General features: G+C 43.9%; 1 protein-coding gene across 15 annotated transcripts in view; it reads left to right on the forward strand.

Moving 5' to 3' along the window:
* A4GALT (alpha 1,4-galactosyltransferase (P1PK blood group)) overlaps positions 1 to 15,154 on the forward strand; it is a 67,774-nt gene extending 52,620 nt beyond the window's left edge. For 4 of the 15 annotated variants that reach the window (XM_020808641.3, XM_020808644.3, XM_078394225.1 and 1 more), the window contains 4 exons: positions 5,527 to 5,613; positions 6,339 to 6,493; positions 12,254 to 12,317; positions 12,625 to 15,154. In XM_020808641.3, coding sequence (XP_020664300.3) covers positions 6,438 to 6,493; positions 12,254 to 12,317; positions 12,625 to 13,728 — 1,224 coding nt within the window. In that variant the 5' untranslated portion in view covers positions 5,527 to 5,613; positions 6,339 to 6,437 and the 3' untranslated portion in view covers positions 13,729 to 15,154. Of the gene's footprint in view, positions 1 to 5,526; positions 5,618 to 6,338; positions 6,494 to 12,253; positions 12,318 to 12,624 lie in introns of all 15 variants that reach the window. The other 11 variants (XM_078394228.1, XM_073000814.2, XM_078394227.1 and 8 more) reach the window with 5 other exon arrangements.
* The last annotated feature ends 1,318 nt before the right edge of the window (positions 15,155 to 16,472 follow it).

Raw genomic sequence — 16,472 nt, forward strand, 5'->3', positions numbered from 1 at the left:
CAATATTTAAAACCATCCAACAAATGTTCAGCATCTATCTTATTTGGATAATTCTCTAACCAGGCTTTTAAGACCTCTACACTAATTGGGCTGGGCCCCTTTACCAGATGCGCTCCCTCCACTGTGAGGCTTTTTGCATCCTCCAGTACCTTTGTTTTGCTTCTGTGCACCGGCTCTAAACATGTGGTGTTGGGGTGGTGACCGCCTCATGAGCTGCATTTATGTTTAAAGTAACATGGCCTTTTGGTGCAAAATCCCTTTGAGTTGTACTCCCAACAATCCATGCGGGATTGAACTGCCTGCCTTGCTGTAAAGCGGGGATTTAGACCAGGAGCTTTTTAATTTAAGTGTCCACTATCAAAACGCTCCCCTGTGTTTGGTCTAGCCGGCGTCATATGTTGCAGCCACAATCCAGGCTGTGGTTCATCCCAATGCATATTGGGGTGGATTGCACTACACATTCTAAAGGCTTGATCGTAGTTAAGCAATGCAATGCTGGAAAAATCCATATACACCCTGTATATGGTATCCAACTACTGAAATAGAGATTGAGCCCTCCATGGTTGGGCTTTTGCTATGACCCCCACATAGATTAAAAAGCCCAGAGGCTAGTTCGCCCAGTTCCTTTCTGGCTTCTTTCTCCTCCTCCTCCTCTTTCTCTTTTTCGTTCTCCTTATCTAACACCTTCTTCTCTATGTTTCTATTTAATAAGTCAAATAAATCTAAATACTAATCCTTTTAGATTTTTTCCTTAATCACCATGGTAAGGTGATCACCCAATGGCATAGAATAATCTCCATATGGCAGAGCGCATAATAGTACCATATTGTAGCCTGTACTGGCTACAGAAGGATAAGGCCACCCACCAACACTGGCCAGGGTGCCCTGACTTGCTGGTGCTAAATTGGGATATGCCATCCCACTGCCACTGAATTGTGGCATGGCATATAGCCAAGATGTGCCAGGTGGCGCCAAGTTATGTGCATTGGTGGATTTATTTAATTTATTTATTTATTGCATTTATACCCCGCCCATCTAGTCAACTGACTACTCTGGGTGGCTTACAACACATATAATAACAATATAAAAATATAACATTAAACATCAGTAATAGAGTTATTCAAGTGTTGAGGGTGTAAATGGACCGCCACCAGCCCAAGGCCAGGTGGGTGTCGATGTGTAAGTGCCAGGAGGAATGCTCCACTCACCTGAGGATGTCGATGGCAAGCTGGGGCTCTCAATGGCATGTTGACTGTTACGAGAAATGTTTACGACACCCTCCTGTCCCTCCTGACACTTGATGTTTGAAGTGGTCATTGCAGACAAGGAAGATCTGCTGCTCCTTTTGGAACGCCTAGGCTTAGGCATAGATACTGCACCCGCCACCTTGCTCCTGTCAGCTTCTCCCGATGGCCACTCAGCTTCAATAACATGAAAGCACTCTATTAGATCCTGAGCTAAAGCCTTAAGTTTGGCCTTATGATGGCTTCTAGAATTCCTACTAGACCTACAAGGTTGCACCTCCCCCCGTTGAGGTGTTTGTCTAGTAATTCTCTCAGCCTCAATGGCTGAATTTTTTTTCCTGGAGCTCTTTCCAAACAGGCCATGATTCCTTGTCAGAGGAAGATTGAGGTGTGGACACCTGTGGTGCCAGCCTTTTCTTAACTGGCTGTTTCCCCTTCCTGTTGCCTGAGCCCTTCCTTGATGCCATTACGTAAAAGACTTCCTGCCGTTAAAAGACTATTTCACTGTAATAGCAGCTACCTCACTATTAAACAGTACACTCTCCTCTATGCTTGTTACTATTCCCCTATTTTCAACTTCTTTTTAAAAATTACTTTCCCAATTACTGCTAACTACTTTTCAAGTTACTCTGTAACTAATTACTTTCCTAGTTACTCCAGAACTAATTACTTTACAGTACACTCAACTACCAAAAGACTTACCTTGTGGCCATGCAGTACTCACTTTATAAGTTAACCAATCAACCCTGAATTTATTACCAACTAATTTCATGAAATGTCCCGTTACAGAAAGAATCACTCATTAATTTACTTAATTATGTAATCAATAGCATAATTTTAACCTACTTACTATAATTATATTGTGCAATTAATTCCTAACATTCCTAAAATTAATACTCACTTAATTAATATCAACAACTTACTGTCTATTAATTAGCTAATTTAATAAATCTAATAAATTCACTTAGACATTCCACCACTCTATTTAATTAATTCTAATCAAACCCTATAATTATCAGTATTATGGCAAGGGAATGTCTATGTAAATCAGTACAGTATTTATTTATTACTCTTAATTATCTAAATATAGTAAACACTTCACCCCCAGAACAGGCTAACCACCAAGCCCCACGTCCCTATGAGTCCTGTTGCACCTCACTGCAACTCGATGCCTGGATGGGAAATTAAGTAAAGTAGGAGTTGGGGGTAGGGCTGCTTGAACACGGCTTTTAAAAGAGAGGGAGTTCAGCAACCGGCTCAGCCAAACCATGCTACAGCCTCAAAGGGAGCTGGAAAAATTGGAAGCAAAGAAGGGTAGCTGGAGAAGAAAAGGTGGCTTTCCCGATCAGCCCCAACCCAAACACTTGACGTGCCTGAGCATGCACACTGAAGTGCGCTGATGCACTGCCACCGCCACCCACAAACCCCTTGTTACCCTCTCCCAAGTTTAATAATAATAAGATCAAATTTAAATTAAAACCTTAAATGTAACTAACAAAACAGCAAGCATGAGCAATTTCTTAACCGTGGGAGGGAGCCGTTGCTGCCCTCCCATCCTCCAGAGCAATGATGCAGCAAGAAAACCAGCGAGCGATGGAGCCCTCTTTCTCCACTGGAGCCTTCGAAAGAAGAGGACAGTTACAAAGGAGAACATCCCTTTTATATCACACGGCATTCTCCCGCTTCTTCAAATCAATCACGTTTGACCCTGTAAGTCTCGTGCTATCCGGGGGGGGGGGGAAGCTCACTCATGTTACCCAAAGCCTGTAGCTTGGTAGCGACTTCATCAAATGTTGTGCACTGGCATCACTTAAAGTACAGTCATGAAAGCCTGAAAGAGGGGAGAACCAGTAAATAAATCAGTCATGTCCAGGACCTCCAGAGTCATTTCTTATGTGTGCAGAGCCAAGTAGATTCAAGTCACCAGTGAAATGGGGGGATGCCAGGAGGAAGGATTTGTGGGGCACCACAAAGATTTCAGACAAGCTTCACTTTTACAAAAGATTTGGGATTTCTCAGACCCACAACACAAGTGCTTATCCTCAAAAACATCCTAATGAAACAGGAATTAAAGTGGCATGTTTGAGGGAACCTGTTAGGGGCTGTGGAACATGAGGATCATGACCACTTGTCCCATAGGTGGTGGTGGTGAATAGCTATTTCAAGTTGTCTAAACAGGGATAGGCAAAGACTTGGCAGTAAGCATGCAGAATGAAATGTGAGCTATTTAAAGAGACTGGTGAGTCAAAGGGAAAAGTACACTTAAAAAGGGCCCCTGGAGAGAAGGGAACAATATTTTTATAGGCTAGTGCTGGAAGGTTCTGTGCCTAGATGGAGGAACTGGGCACGTTTCTGTTAGAAAGAGTACACAAACCAGACAGGCCTGCTTGAAACCTGCTAGAATGGAGAGTGTTAGCAGGGTATGGTTACAAAAAAAGCAGGGAGTATACAGGGGTGGGGAGACTTACGTACATGTGAAAGAAAAGAATAGGAAATTCCCAAGGCCCATCTCATCCAGTATTCTGTTTAATACGGTGGCCAGTTAGACCTGTAACTGGGTATAAGTATGTGCTATCAAGTCCATTCTGATGTATAACAATGCTTCTCAAGATTTTCTAGGTGTATTCAATTGTTGTTTTCTATCCCCTTCTTCTGGGACTGCTTTGGAACTGTGTAACTTGCTCAATACCACACAGGCTGGCTTTTCTCTTATGATGCATAGTGAGGAATTGAACACTCCACCCCTGGCTCCATAGCCAGGTACTCTGACTCATGGAAAGCCAGCCATCTCAAGTGTCTCTCTCCACTCCCCTCCCAAACTTGGGGCGCACTGGGCAGTGCTTGCCGTGCCTGTGCTTGAATTTACTTCCTGGCAAAAGATGTGGAACCTGTTTAATAATGTACACGCTAATGCTTCTTGTTTAACTGTGCTTGATTATAACCTTGATTATACTCAAACCACTTGAGTTCTAAATTTCTGCCCACAAGCCTGTGGTTGGGACAAGAAAGAAAATCTTTAAAAGTTGCATTAGAACTGGAATACATTATGTCCACTGCAATATATGTTGAGTCTGTGACTCTCTTTCAGGGCCATGGGATAGACAAAGTAGTCTTATGTACTGTGTTGGAATTGCTCACACTCTTAAATACATCTGATTAACCTATAGTTGTGTGAATTTTCTGGTTTTACTTAGTAGTATTAGATATTAGTGTTCTAGAAAAACAATGAAGAGGCTTGTGGCACCTAAAACCTGTATTTGTAATCCCCCCCCTCTCTCTCTGTGTGTGTGTGTGTGTGTGTGTGTGTGTGTGTGTGTGTGTGTGTGTGTGTGTGTGCGTGCACAGTACACTCAATGAAGGTTGGTGAATTCACTCTGGATTTTAGTCTAGACTTCAAAGGAGTTACTTAAAGTAACTTAAAGTATCGAATCTATTCAGTAGGACAAGGCTCAGCACCTTCGAAAGTGCTTGTAAAGTTCAGGTGAAAATCTAGAGTGGATTCACTGGCCCCATGTCATAGGAATTATGAGCCCCCACTGAGTCAGATGCACAGAATAAGCCTCAGAAGGCAGATATTTATACACAAGTGAGAGGGAAAGCATGTGATGTGTAACAGAAGTGCAAACGGTGCCAGCATGGTGATGATCTTTGTAGTACTCACCGAGGATGATTTAACAGTTATTGGTGGATGAAAAGTACATATGATGCCACAAGACTATTCGCTGTTTTTGCTCTAGTAAAGTGAATTATTTTAAAAACTGAACTGCATCCAGGGAAGGGTGGGCTGTCCAGAGTGGGACCATAGCATACTTGCAGAGGGGCTTGAACTTTCCCCCACATGTTCCAGTGCTGATGTGTCCCAAAAGGATCACTTGGAGATGGATCTTTGCCTAGGTTATGGCACAGGAGGGGGGGAGAATTAGCCATCTGAAATTGATTGGCAGAGGGCCTCCAAACAGGCTGTTATTTAGTGAAAGAAGAATGAGATAACTGCCTGTGATGCATTTAGTACTGGGTATCTTGCTAGCAATGTTTCCTCAAATTCAACAATGCCTGTGCTTGGCTTTAAAAGAGGAGCATTCGTCCCCCCCACCACCCAAAGAGGTAATTTTGGCTCACAGAAGTTTTATCCAATTTGTATTTATTTGCAAGTCTGCACATTGAGCATAAGTAGGGAACACATGTGGGACAGCAAAAGTCCACTTAGATCTCAAGAAAGACAGCCCCATTTTCCAAGTACTGAATAGTCTAACTTTCCTCTCTTTCTCTGTGTTTCTCTTAGAGTGTATTTCTGCCTCTGAGTTATAGACGCCAGATTTCACTTACGGTAACTGCCACGGCATTTTCCTATGGAATCCTGGGTTTGTAGGTGGGTGAGTTACTTAGAATTCTTTTTGGTGAGCACTAGAGCTCTCTGGCAGAGAAACAAATATCTCATGAAAGTACAGTACCAAGTTTTAGATTCCCTAGAATGGAGCCATGGTTGTTAAAGATAAATCAAACTCTGGAACTCCCAACCACAGGAAGCTAAGCTGGGACCATCTTTGCTGGCTTTCTGTAAGCAGGCAAAGATCTTTCTCTTCAGGCAAGGTTTTCCTTAGTAGCTGGTAGCCTGAGAAGGTTTTTTTAAAAATGGATTGTTGTGCTCTGTTGTTTTTAAGCATGTTTTTAATATTGATTTTATTGACCATTTAAAATATAATACTTGTTTAATTCTTTTAAAATACTTATATACTCACTGTTTTTAGCTTTTAAATATTGGCTTTTAATTGTTGTAAACTGCTTTGGGTCCTTTTGAGGAAAAAGGTGTAGTAAATTTATGTATTTAACTGAATGAATGAATGAATGAATGAATGAATGAATGAATGAATGAATGAATGAATGAATGAATGAATGTGTAGTATAACTGAGTCTCTGGCTCACACTTGATGACAAGTGGCTATGATCTGTTTTTACACATAAGACATCCAGATGACATAGAAGGAGGATCTCCTTTTCAATAGAGAGAAAGTGACATGAGCCTTTGTGAGGGGGAAAAACAAGTAGGGGTCACAAGGGCGAACATCACAGTACTTTATGTCTATTTTTTCACAGACTAACATGGAAACAGGATGGAATAGATTTGTGCCTGAACTTATGTGGAACCCATGTGGGCTGAAAGGAGACTGATGGATCAATTCCTAAAGAACCCTCATGCATGCTTATGCACACTACACATTTAAAGAGGCACCACACCATCTTTGTCAGAGGTAAAACAGGGAGAAAATGGGCACAAACTTTACAGGAACAGAATGTTGGCACTATTTGTGGTAAAGAGGAACAGAATATTAACAATTGAACTATTCTTTGTGCCCCTGAATGGTAGCAGGAGCTAAAAATGCAGGAAGTAGGATATGTGGCTGAAAGTGTGCAACACACTCGGTGAACTGGTAGCAAACTGTTTAGACCTGTTAAATTCAGTGAATAACATTATTATTGTTAATGCTCAGTGAAATGTAAAACATAGACCAGTTAGGCTCTTGCAAGGTTGACTTTTGTGGACTAAACTTCTTAAATAATAATAGTGACACTATGCTGAGAAGATCAGAATATGGGAGATTTGACAGTATGTCATAAATGTTAGACCATGTAGAACCAAAACTGTTACATTTCAAGAGAAAGAGCCTTCACCTCTGGGGGTCTTTGTCCTTTGGCTCCACAGCCATCTATTCCCTTTCATCAATACAGTTATTTCATATACAGTGGTGCCTCGCTTAACGGTTGCTTCGTACAACGGAATATTCACTTAACGATGGCTTTTTTGGAGCGATCTTATGCTTCACTTAACGATTTTCCCTATGGGCGATTTTCGCTTAACGATTTCGGGACCATGCTTCACTTAACGATGACAGTTTTAGGTCCCCTTGTTTCGCTTAATGTTTTTTTTACAGTCCCGTTTTTGCTATTTTTAAAATATTCTAAAATGTTTAAAAATGTTTAAAATGCTTGGAATCATTCGTGTGCCTAATAAAACCTTCGTTAACTTAATTTGGCTTTGTTCTGAGTCTTTTTGAATTTTTTTGTGAACTTTTCCCCCCATTGAAATAGGCTTCAATGCATTTCAATGGGTTTTGCTTAACGTTTTTTCCTATGGGGATTTTCGCTTAAGGATGGTAATCCGTTCCAATTGGAAAGGATTATCCGGTTTTCAGTCCACAAAAGTCAACCTTGCAATGGGAAATGGTGTTTCGCTTAACAATGTTTTCACATAGCGATGTTTTTTTTGGAACCAATTAAAATCGTTAAGCGAGGCACCACTGTACTTAAAATAAGGTTATATTTACTAGAATTTCTGAAATAATACAGTACACTATTAATGCAACCCATAATGATACATTTAAATGTTAGAAATAAAGCCAAACTAAATAGGGAGAGAAAGCCTTTAGCCGGAGCTGCCCTTGGGACCGGACGAGCGTGCCTGCATACAGACGGAACCAGAGACCATCTGCTGGCCACAGCCCACTGGGTGAAAGGCAGTGGAACTGTGGTTGGGCCCCTGTTGGATGCCAGCTCTTTCTCAAGGGAGCTGGCTCAGCCTTCCCCTGTGCCTGCAGGATTAGGCCCTGCTGCTCCCGGCTGCCTCACCCCCCTCTCAACATGAGCTACATGGCTGGGAGAGAAGGGGCTTTAGAAAGGTTTTATTTTATATATGTTTTAAATGTTTTAAATTGTTATTAATTGTCATCAATTAAGAAGAGACCCACAGCGGATCTAATGGAACAGGAAGGGGGGAGGGCGTTGGAGGGGGCAGCCATTGAGGTGGTGCTGGGTAGGGGAAGGAATGGCGGTGGGGGTAGGACATGCCCGCGTAGGAGAAGAGAGGTTAGATATCTTACATCTATCCCCTCTTCTAGTCCTGCCCCCAACCAGATGGTATCAGGCGACCATATCAGCAAACCCTCGGGCCATACGGTGCTGTTGATGAATGCCAGGTCAGTACAAAATAAAACTGCCCTCATCCATGATGTAATTCTGGATGAGGGGGCTGACCTGGCGTGCATTACTGAGACCTGGGTGGGAGAGGAGGGTGGTGTTCCCCTCTCCCAGCTGTGTCCGCCTGGGTACTCAGTCCAGCACCAAGGTTGCTCGGAGGGTCGAGGAGGGGGAGTTGCTATGGTCTATAGGAGTTCTATCTCCTTGACCAGGCTTCCTGTCCCTTTGAGAGGAGGTCTCGAGGGCCTGTATTGTGTGTTGGGCTCGCGAGACAGGTTAGGGATTCTGTTGGTGTACCGCCCACCCTGCTGCGTACCAGCAGTCCCCCTGCCTGAGCTGACAGAGGTAGTCTCGGACCTGGTGTTGAGGACTCCCAGGCTGTTGGTGCTGGGGGACTTCAACATCCATGCCGAGGCTGCCTTGACTGGGGCGGCTCAGGACTTCATGGCCACCATGACAACCATGGGGCTGTCTCAATGTGTCATCGGCCCGACGCATGAGAAGGGCCACACCTTGGGCCTGGTTTTCTCAACGGGACTGGAAGATGGTGGTTTGGATGTGGAGGGGCTGGTCGTGACCCTATTGTCATGGTCAGACCACTTCCTGGTCAAGTTCAGTCTATTAGCTTCTTCTTCCCTCTGCAAGGGTGGGGATCTATTAAGATGATCCGCCCTCGGAGACGAATGGATCCAGATGGATTCCTGAATGCTCTGGGGGATTATCCGTCTGATATGGTCGAAGCTCAGGTCACCCTATGGAATAGGGAGATGCCCCGGGCGGTTGACACGATTGCGCCTAAGTGCCCTCTCCCTGCTCGCCGAGCCCAGACAGCTCCTTGGTATACTTCTGAACTGCGGGCGATGAAGCGAGAGGGGAGACGGCTGGAGCGCAGGTGGAGGAAATCCCGCTGGGAGTCCGATCGAACACAACTTAGAGCCCATTATCGGGCCTATTTTGTGGCAATACGGCTGGCGAAATGGCAATATTTCTCCAGCCGTATTGCTTCCTCAGAATGTCGTCCAGCAGATCTGTTTCGGGTGGTCCGGGATCTTCTTCAACCGGGAAATCTGGTGGAGGTCCCAGACTGCTCATCAGCTCGCTGTGATGAGTTTGCCATACATTTTGAGGGAAAAATCGCTCAGATTCACAGTGGGTTGGACTCCACAGTTACTGCAGAATCAGAGGATGTGTCCAGTGCGCAGTGCTTAGGTCCAGTATTAATGGATCAGTTTCAATTGTTGAGACCTGATGATGTGGACAGGGTGCTTGGATCTGTCTGTTCTACCACCACTCCGCTCGACCCTTGCCCATCCTGGCTAATTGGAAGATCAGCCAGGGGGGTTCGCACCCGGGTCCAGGAGGCCGTGAACGCCTCTCTGAGAGAGGGAGTGGTCCCTACCACCTTGAAAGTGGCGGTAATTGGACCACTCCGTTAAAAGCCTAACCTGGACCCAAGGCTGGTGGTCAACTATCGACCAGTGGCGAACCTCCCTTATTTGGGCAAGGTGTTGGAGCGGGTTGTGGCCGGGCAACTCCAGGCGCTGCTGGATGAAACGGATTTTCTGGATCCATTTCAATCGGGTTTCAGGCCGGGTTTTGGTACAGAGACTGCCTTAGTCGCCCTGTACGATGACCTTTGCCGGGAGAGAGACAGGGGGAGTGTGACCCTGTTGATACTCCTGGACCTCTCAGCGGCTTTTGACACCATCGACCATGGTGTTCTTCTGGATAGGCTGGCTGGGTTGGGAGTTGGGGGCACCGTTTGACGGTGGTTCCGCTCCTTCCTGGCTGACCGTGTCCAGAGGGTGGTGCTGGGGGACAGTTGCTCTGTCCCATGGCAGTTATGTCATGGGGTTCCTCAGGGCTCAATACTGTCCCCCATGCTGTTCAACATCTACATGAAACCGCTGGGAGAGGTCATCAGGAGGTTTGGGCTGAGGAGTCAGCAATATGCTGACGATACTCAGCTCTACCTCTCATTTTCCACCAATCCAGGTGAGGCGGTTTCTGTGCTGAACTCATGTCTAGACCTGATAATGGACTGGATGAGGGTTAATAAATTGAAACTCAATCCAGACAAGACGGAAGTGCTGTTAGTGGGTGCTTCACCGGACAGGCTGAAGGGCCATTTCCCCGCCCTGAATGGGGTTACACTCCCCCTAAGGGACAGGGTCTGAAGCTTGGGGGTGCTCCTGGACCCCAGTCTAACACTGGAAGCCCAGGTGGACTCGGTGGCCAGGGGCACCTTCCTTCAGCTGCGGAAATTATACCAGCTACGGCCCTACCTGGACGAGCGGAGTCTCATGACAGTCACACATGCACTGGTAACATCACGCATAGATTACTGCAATGCGCTTTACGTGGGGCTGCCTTTGAAGACTGTCCAGCGACTGCAACTGGTCCAGAATTGAGCTGCGCGGCTGGTGAGTGGTGCAGCCGCCAGGGAACCTATCAAGCCAATTCTGTATAAGTTACATTGGCTACCAGTTGCTGCCCGGGCCCAATTCAAAGTGCTTGTTTTGACATATAAAGCCCTAAACGGCTTGGGCCCTGGATACCTGAAGGACTGCCTCCTTCCATATGAACCTACCTGGCAGTTAAGATCTAGCCAGGGGGCCCTTTTGAAAGAGCCGTCCCTTAAGGAGGTAAGAGGGATGGCTTGTAGACAAAGGGCCTTTTCGGCAGCTGCCCCCAGACTATGGAATGCCCTCCCGACTGAGATTCGTCTGGTGCCAACGCTGATGACATTTCGGCGCCAGGTCAAAACCTTCCTGTTCCAGAAGGCTTTTAATTGAAATAATATTAGCTGTGGGTCTGATGGCAATTTTAATTGTATTTTAATTGTATTTTAATTATTTTATCTTTTACTGTATTGAATTTTAATTATTGTAAGCCACCCAGAGACCTCTGGGTAGTGTGGGTGGCATATAAATTGAATAAATAAATAAATAAATATAAATGGATTATGATAACATAATATATAAAGTTATATAAAGAGATAATAAAATAAAGTGTCCCGAGTAAATTTGGCAGGAATAGGAAAGGCAAGAAAAGTTACCTTTTTGGCTACAGTTACCAGAAAACCACAGCCCAGTATAGCCATGAGTCCTGCTGGCTGCAAGATTCTGAGACTTGTGGTAAAAATAATGTTTCACAACTGTGGGGAACTGTGGTTAAAATATAGGCCCTTTTGTGGACAGGTAACTGGTTAAAAAAACAGAAACTAAGTAGACTTCACTGAGTTGGAGTAGGCCAGGGGATCACGAAAAGGCCTGTCTTGCATTTTTATTTATTAATAAAAGTGGCCCAGTTTGTGGATAATCCCCAGACACCCAGGATGTGGGCCATTGTAGCTGCACAGGTGTGCCCAATAGATCCATTCTGAGTCATTCTGCCTTCCATTGTCACTATGACTAGACCTGTAATATTTTTTTAGAAAGACTTTAAGTTTACCATAATGTAGAAATCTGAATAGAAACTTGAAGTTTTAAAATGTGTTTAGCATTTATATTGAAATTTGACCAAAGCATTCATGTAGTTTAGTATCTATTCATAGATTTATATTGAAGCACAGTTCGAAGTGCTGGTGATGACCTATACATACAGCATGAATCCAGGTTAACTGAAGGACTGCATGTCCCTATATGGGCCTGTTTGGAACACAAGATCTTCAGGAGAGGCTTTCTTTTTGTCCCACCAACATCACAGGTACATGTGGTGGGGAAGAAGGATGTTTTTCATGGCTGTTCCCAAGCAATGACATTTTGTACTGTTTCAATATTTTAATTGCTTGTGTTCTTAGCTGCCTTTGTTTTTGAAATACAGGATGCAGGTTGTCTTGGACAAGGGAGAGAGACAGGATACAAGGTAGGTAGGTAGGTAGGCAGGTAGGCAGGTAGATAGTTCTATTCTGAAATGTTTCAGATGTAGAATCTTAAGCTTTCAATGCTGTAACATGTTGGGCAGGTGCTGACAGTTGCAATATCAGCAGCCAAATATTTTATTTATTACCTCTATATTCTACCTGTTCTCCACAGAACTCAATGTGACATATCTGCTTGTTGCTCATATTTATTCTCACAGTCATCCTCAAAGATAAAGGTAAGGGTGAGAATATTGACCAGTTCAATGTCATGGCAGATTTATGGCTGAGTGGGGACTGAAACTTGCTTTTCCCCAACAATTTAATCCCAACACATGTACTGCATCTTATGTGTCAAATACTTTATAAACATTCAATCACTCATAGAATTTCTGGAAATATTTATTCTTCCCATGGGAGAAATGTAAGTAATTTTGGAGGAGGGGGGATTTTGTTCAATATTAATCATGTTTTCAGTACTTCCTAGTGTGCAGTTATTTATCACACTGTAGGTACTAATTTATTTGCTTTTCCTCTCTTTTGCAGCTTACACTGGCTTACCTGAGAGCTCAAATCTTCAGAGGGCAGATGATGCACAAGGTGCCTATCTGTGTGCTGAGATTAACAAAGATGGCTTCAAAACACAAACTCTGGGCGGCATTTTTCATCATCTTTAAGTTCATGTCCTTCATCTCCATCATGTTTTATTGGAGAATTAGCCAATATGCTGTAGACAGGAGACAAAACTATGGGTTGCCTACAGCTGTTAAATGTCCCGCTCCACCCACTCCGACACCCAGGTGGTCCTCTCAGTCAGGCAAGGACATATACTTTGTGGAAACATCAGAACGAACTAACCCCAACTTACTGTTCATGTGTTCTGTTGAATCAGCAGCCAGGGTTCACCCAGAGTCTAAAATTATTGTCCTTATGAAGGGCTTGGTGAATTACAACAATACACTGCCAAAAAATTTGGGCATCTCCTTGATGAGCTGCTTCCCTAATATTGAAATCAAACCATTGGATCTGAAAAACCTGTTTTCAGACACTCCCCTGGCTAGCTGGTATTCCCTGGCCCAGCAGAGATGGGAACCTTATTTCCTGCCCATCCTTTCTGATGCCTGCCGAATCACCATCATGTGGAAATTTGGTGGCATCTACTTAGACACAGACTTCATAGTCCTTAAGAACCTAAACAACCTTACAAATGTGCTTGGTACACAGTCCAAATATTTACTGAATGGGGCCTTCCTTTCATTTGATCCTACACACAAGTTTATAGAGCTTTGTATGCAAGATTATGTGGAGAATTACAACCGGTGGATCTGGGGACACCAAGGTCCACAGCTCTTCACACGCATGTTTAAGAAGTGGTGTTCCATTCGTAGCCTCCGGAGCAGTACAAGCTGCAGGGGGGTCACGACTCTCCCCCGAGAAGCCTTTTATCCCATCCGCTGGCAGGAATGGCGAAAATACTTTGAAGTTGTGAATTCTTCAGATCTTCCTAAACTGTTCAAAAACACCTATGCAGTTCATGTTTGGAATAAGAAAAGTGAAGGAAGACAACTTGAGATCACCTCTAAATCCTTATTAGCCCAATTGCATTCCCACTACTGCCCTTCTACATATAGGCTGATGAAGATTAATTAGTAGCACAAAATGACCTAGCACCTACCTGCTTGTGGGTACAAATGAAAGTAACCCAAATTGCTCAGCCATGGCAGTCGAATGATGACGTGGACAATTACAACCATTGTCGAAGGAACAATGTGATTGTGTAAAAGTGATGTCATTAAGCAGCAGGGTTGCCAGCTGAGTGTTTGAAAGAACAGTTAGATGATTACTATCAGGCTCTTGATATTCCAAAATGAGGAAACATTATGAAAACCAGCCGAGACAAAGAATGTGTTGTGCAGACGTTGGAGTTCATTAGTCTGTGAGGCAAAGAAGCAAATTAAGGTCATTTTAAAGAGACAAATAGTTTCAGAAAGACATGGTGTTTAAACTGTCTACTGGATTCTGTGTATGTGATGTTTTTCAGATGGTAGTGAACTATTCACTGGTGGGAAAATATGTACGTTACAAACATTCCAATCATCACTTCAGAATCTTCAACAAAAGGAAGAAATGTGCCTTTCCTTATAATTTTTGTCAAGTTCTAAATGTAAACTAAGTGGCTTTCTCTCTCACACACGGTGCCCTGAATAATCATGAGCATGCTCAAAAAGCACATAGGACACTGTACCAATGAACATGGAGTTCTCAGGATGGCTAAAAATGACATCTTTCTAGACTAAGATATTAAATTTAAAATGGTAACTCTCCAAACTAAAAACAACATCTCAGGACTGAGCTGCTGCCATTGAAAAGTACAAGGTGTCAAGAAAGGAGGGTAAGCAGGCATACTGGGATATTAGACTCAGAGGCTGGGAGTTTAGTTCCCTACTGTGCCTCCTTAACAGGAGTTGGACTCGATGATCCATAGAGTCCCTTCCAGCTCTGCAGTTCTAAGATTTTTATTATTATTATTATACCAAGTGAAGGATATGGAACATGGGTAGTGGGACATGAATGAAAAGAGACAGAAAAAACAGGGAAGGTTTTCCACCAATTATATCAGTTTTACTGTATCAGGAGATAGCAAGAAAAGTAAGTGAAGGGAACCCACAAATGTGACACCAATTTCCCTTTAAGTTTTTCAGTTTCATGAGAAACTGAGGAGAGGAATGGTGGAAGAAATGGAAATGGTGAATGCAGTCTTTGGATCATGGTCATGAAAGTAGAGGAAGGAATGGGGACCTAGACTTGCCATATTTTTCAGTCTATAAGACTATACTTTTGTCTAAAATTTTTAGACTAAAAATTGAGGGTCATCTTATACACGGAAGTAAGCTGAGGAGAGTACAAAAACAAGTGGAGGGGAAAGCAGTGATCAAATTGTTCCTGCAGGGATTTGATCCATGCTTTCCCCTCCACTTGCTAATCTTCTGCTTGCTAAGTCCCATGGGGCTTAACAAAAGGAGGGGGAAAGAATCAAAGCAATCCCATGGCTGTATAAGGGGAAAAGGGATCAAAACAATTGTGCAGTTGTGGGATTGCTTATATTTATTTATTTATTTATTTATTTATTTATTTATTAGATTTTTACCCCTCCCCCCTAGACAGCATCTACTCGGGGCGGCTTACAAATATCAAAAATCATAAAATATAATGAAACATCATAATCATTAAAGAAGTAAATCAATAATATGGTGTGTTCAAGAAGGGGAATGATAAAACAAAGATAGAATTCAAGAATTGTCGGAAGGGAAGGCCTGCCTAAAGAGCAAAGTCTTTAAATGGCTCTTAAAAACACCCAGAGAGGGTGCCAGGCGGATCTCTGTTGGAAGGCTGTTCCATAGTCGAGGGGCCACTGCTGAGAAGGCCCGGTTTCTTGTTCTTTTCTTTCCAGGTCCCTCTCACCCCTCAACCATCCCTCCTGGCTATGCCGAGTAATTCAGGTAGATCTAGGTGGGAGAAGGTGATTTGCCAAATATCGAGGTCCCAAAGCATTTAGGGCTTTATACGTCAACATTAACACTTTGAAGTCAATGTGGAAATGAATGGGCAGCCAATGTAAGGCAGCCAGATTGGTGGAGATATGCTCCCACTAAAGAGTCTGGCCGCCGCATTCTGCACCATTTGAAGCTTCCACATCAATCTTAAAGGTAGCCCCATGTAGAGCGCATTACAGTGGTCTAATCTCAAGATTATGAGTGCATGGAGAAGAGTGGTGAGGGACCCCCCATCAAGGTAGGGTCGCAGCTGGGTGATCCGCCACAGATGGAAATAGGCAGAGCGGGCCACGGACACCACCTGGGTTTCCATGGTAAGCACTGGGTCCAGATGTATCCCCAAGCTGCAGATGCCACTTGTGTGGTGAGTCCCTTTCCCCCTCTTTTTGCTAAGCCCAGTGGGGCTTAGCATGAAGGGAGAAAGCAGGGATCAAAGCGATCCTGCAGCGCTTTGATCCTTTCCCCCCTACATTTGCTAAGCCCCACTCAGATGTCTTAATTTTGGGTTAGAAAAGTGGGGGGCATCTTATACCTGGGGGCATCTTATACACGGAAAAATACAGTATCTGGAGCACCTCAGTTGTGGCTGGAGCAGCAGCTCCCAGCCAGTGGCAAGTCACATAGATGACTGGATCCGGAATGGTGGCTCTCACACAGGTCTTTCAGAGAGTTTAGGAAGCTGGGAGGATAACAGTGAAACATCCCTGCAGTAGTTTCCCATTGGCCAGTGGGAAAGGGTTTCTCCCTACTGGTTTTGCTTTGGCCACAGGAAATTGAAAAATAAATTTAAAAAATTCAGTCTGCCTTCCTAGCATATAAATAAAGCAGGGAGACTGATCT

This window comes from Pogona vitticeps, chromosome 5 (assembly GCF_051106095.1).
Source record: "Pogona vitticeps strain Pit_001003342236 chromosome 5, PviZW2.1, whole genome shotgun sequence".
In the NCBI taxonomy this organism is placed as follows: domain Eukaryota; kingdom Metazoa; phylum Chordata; class Lepidosauria; order Squamata; family Agamidae; genus Pogona; species Pogona vitticeps.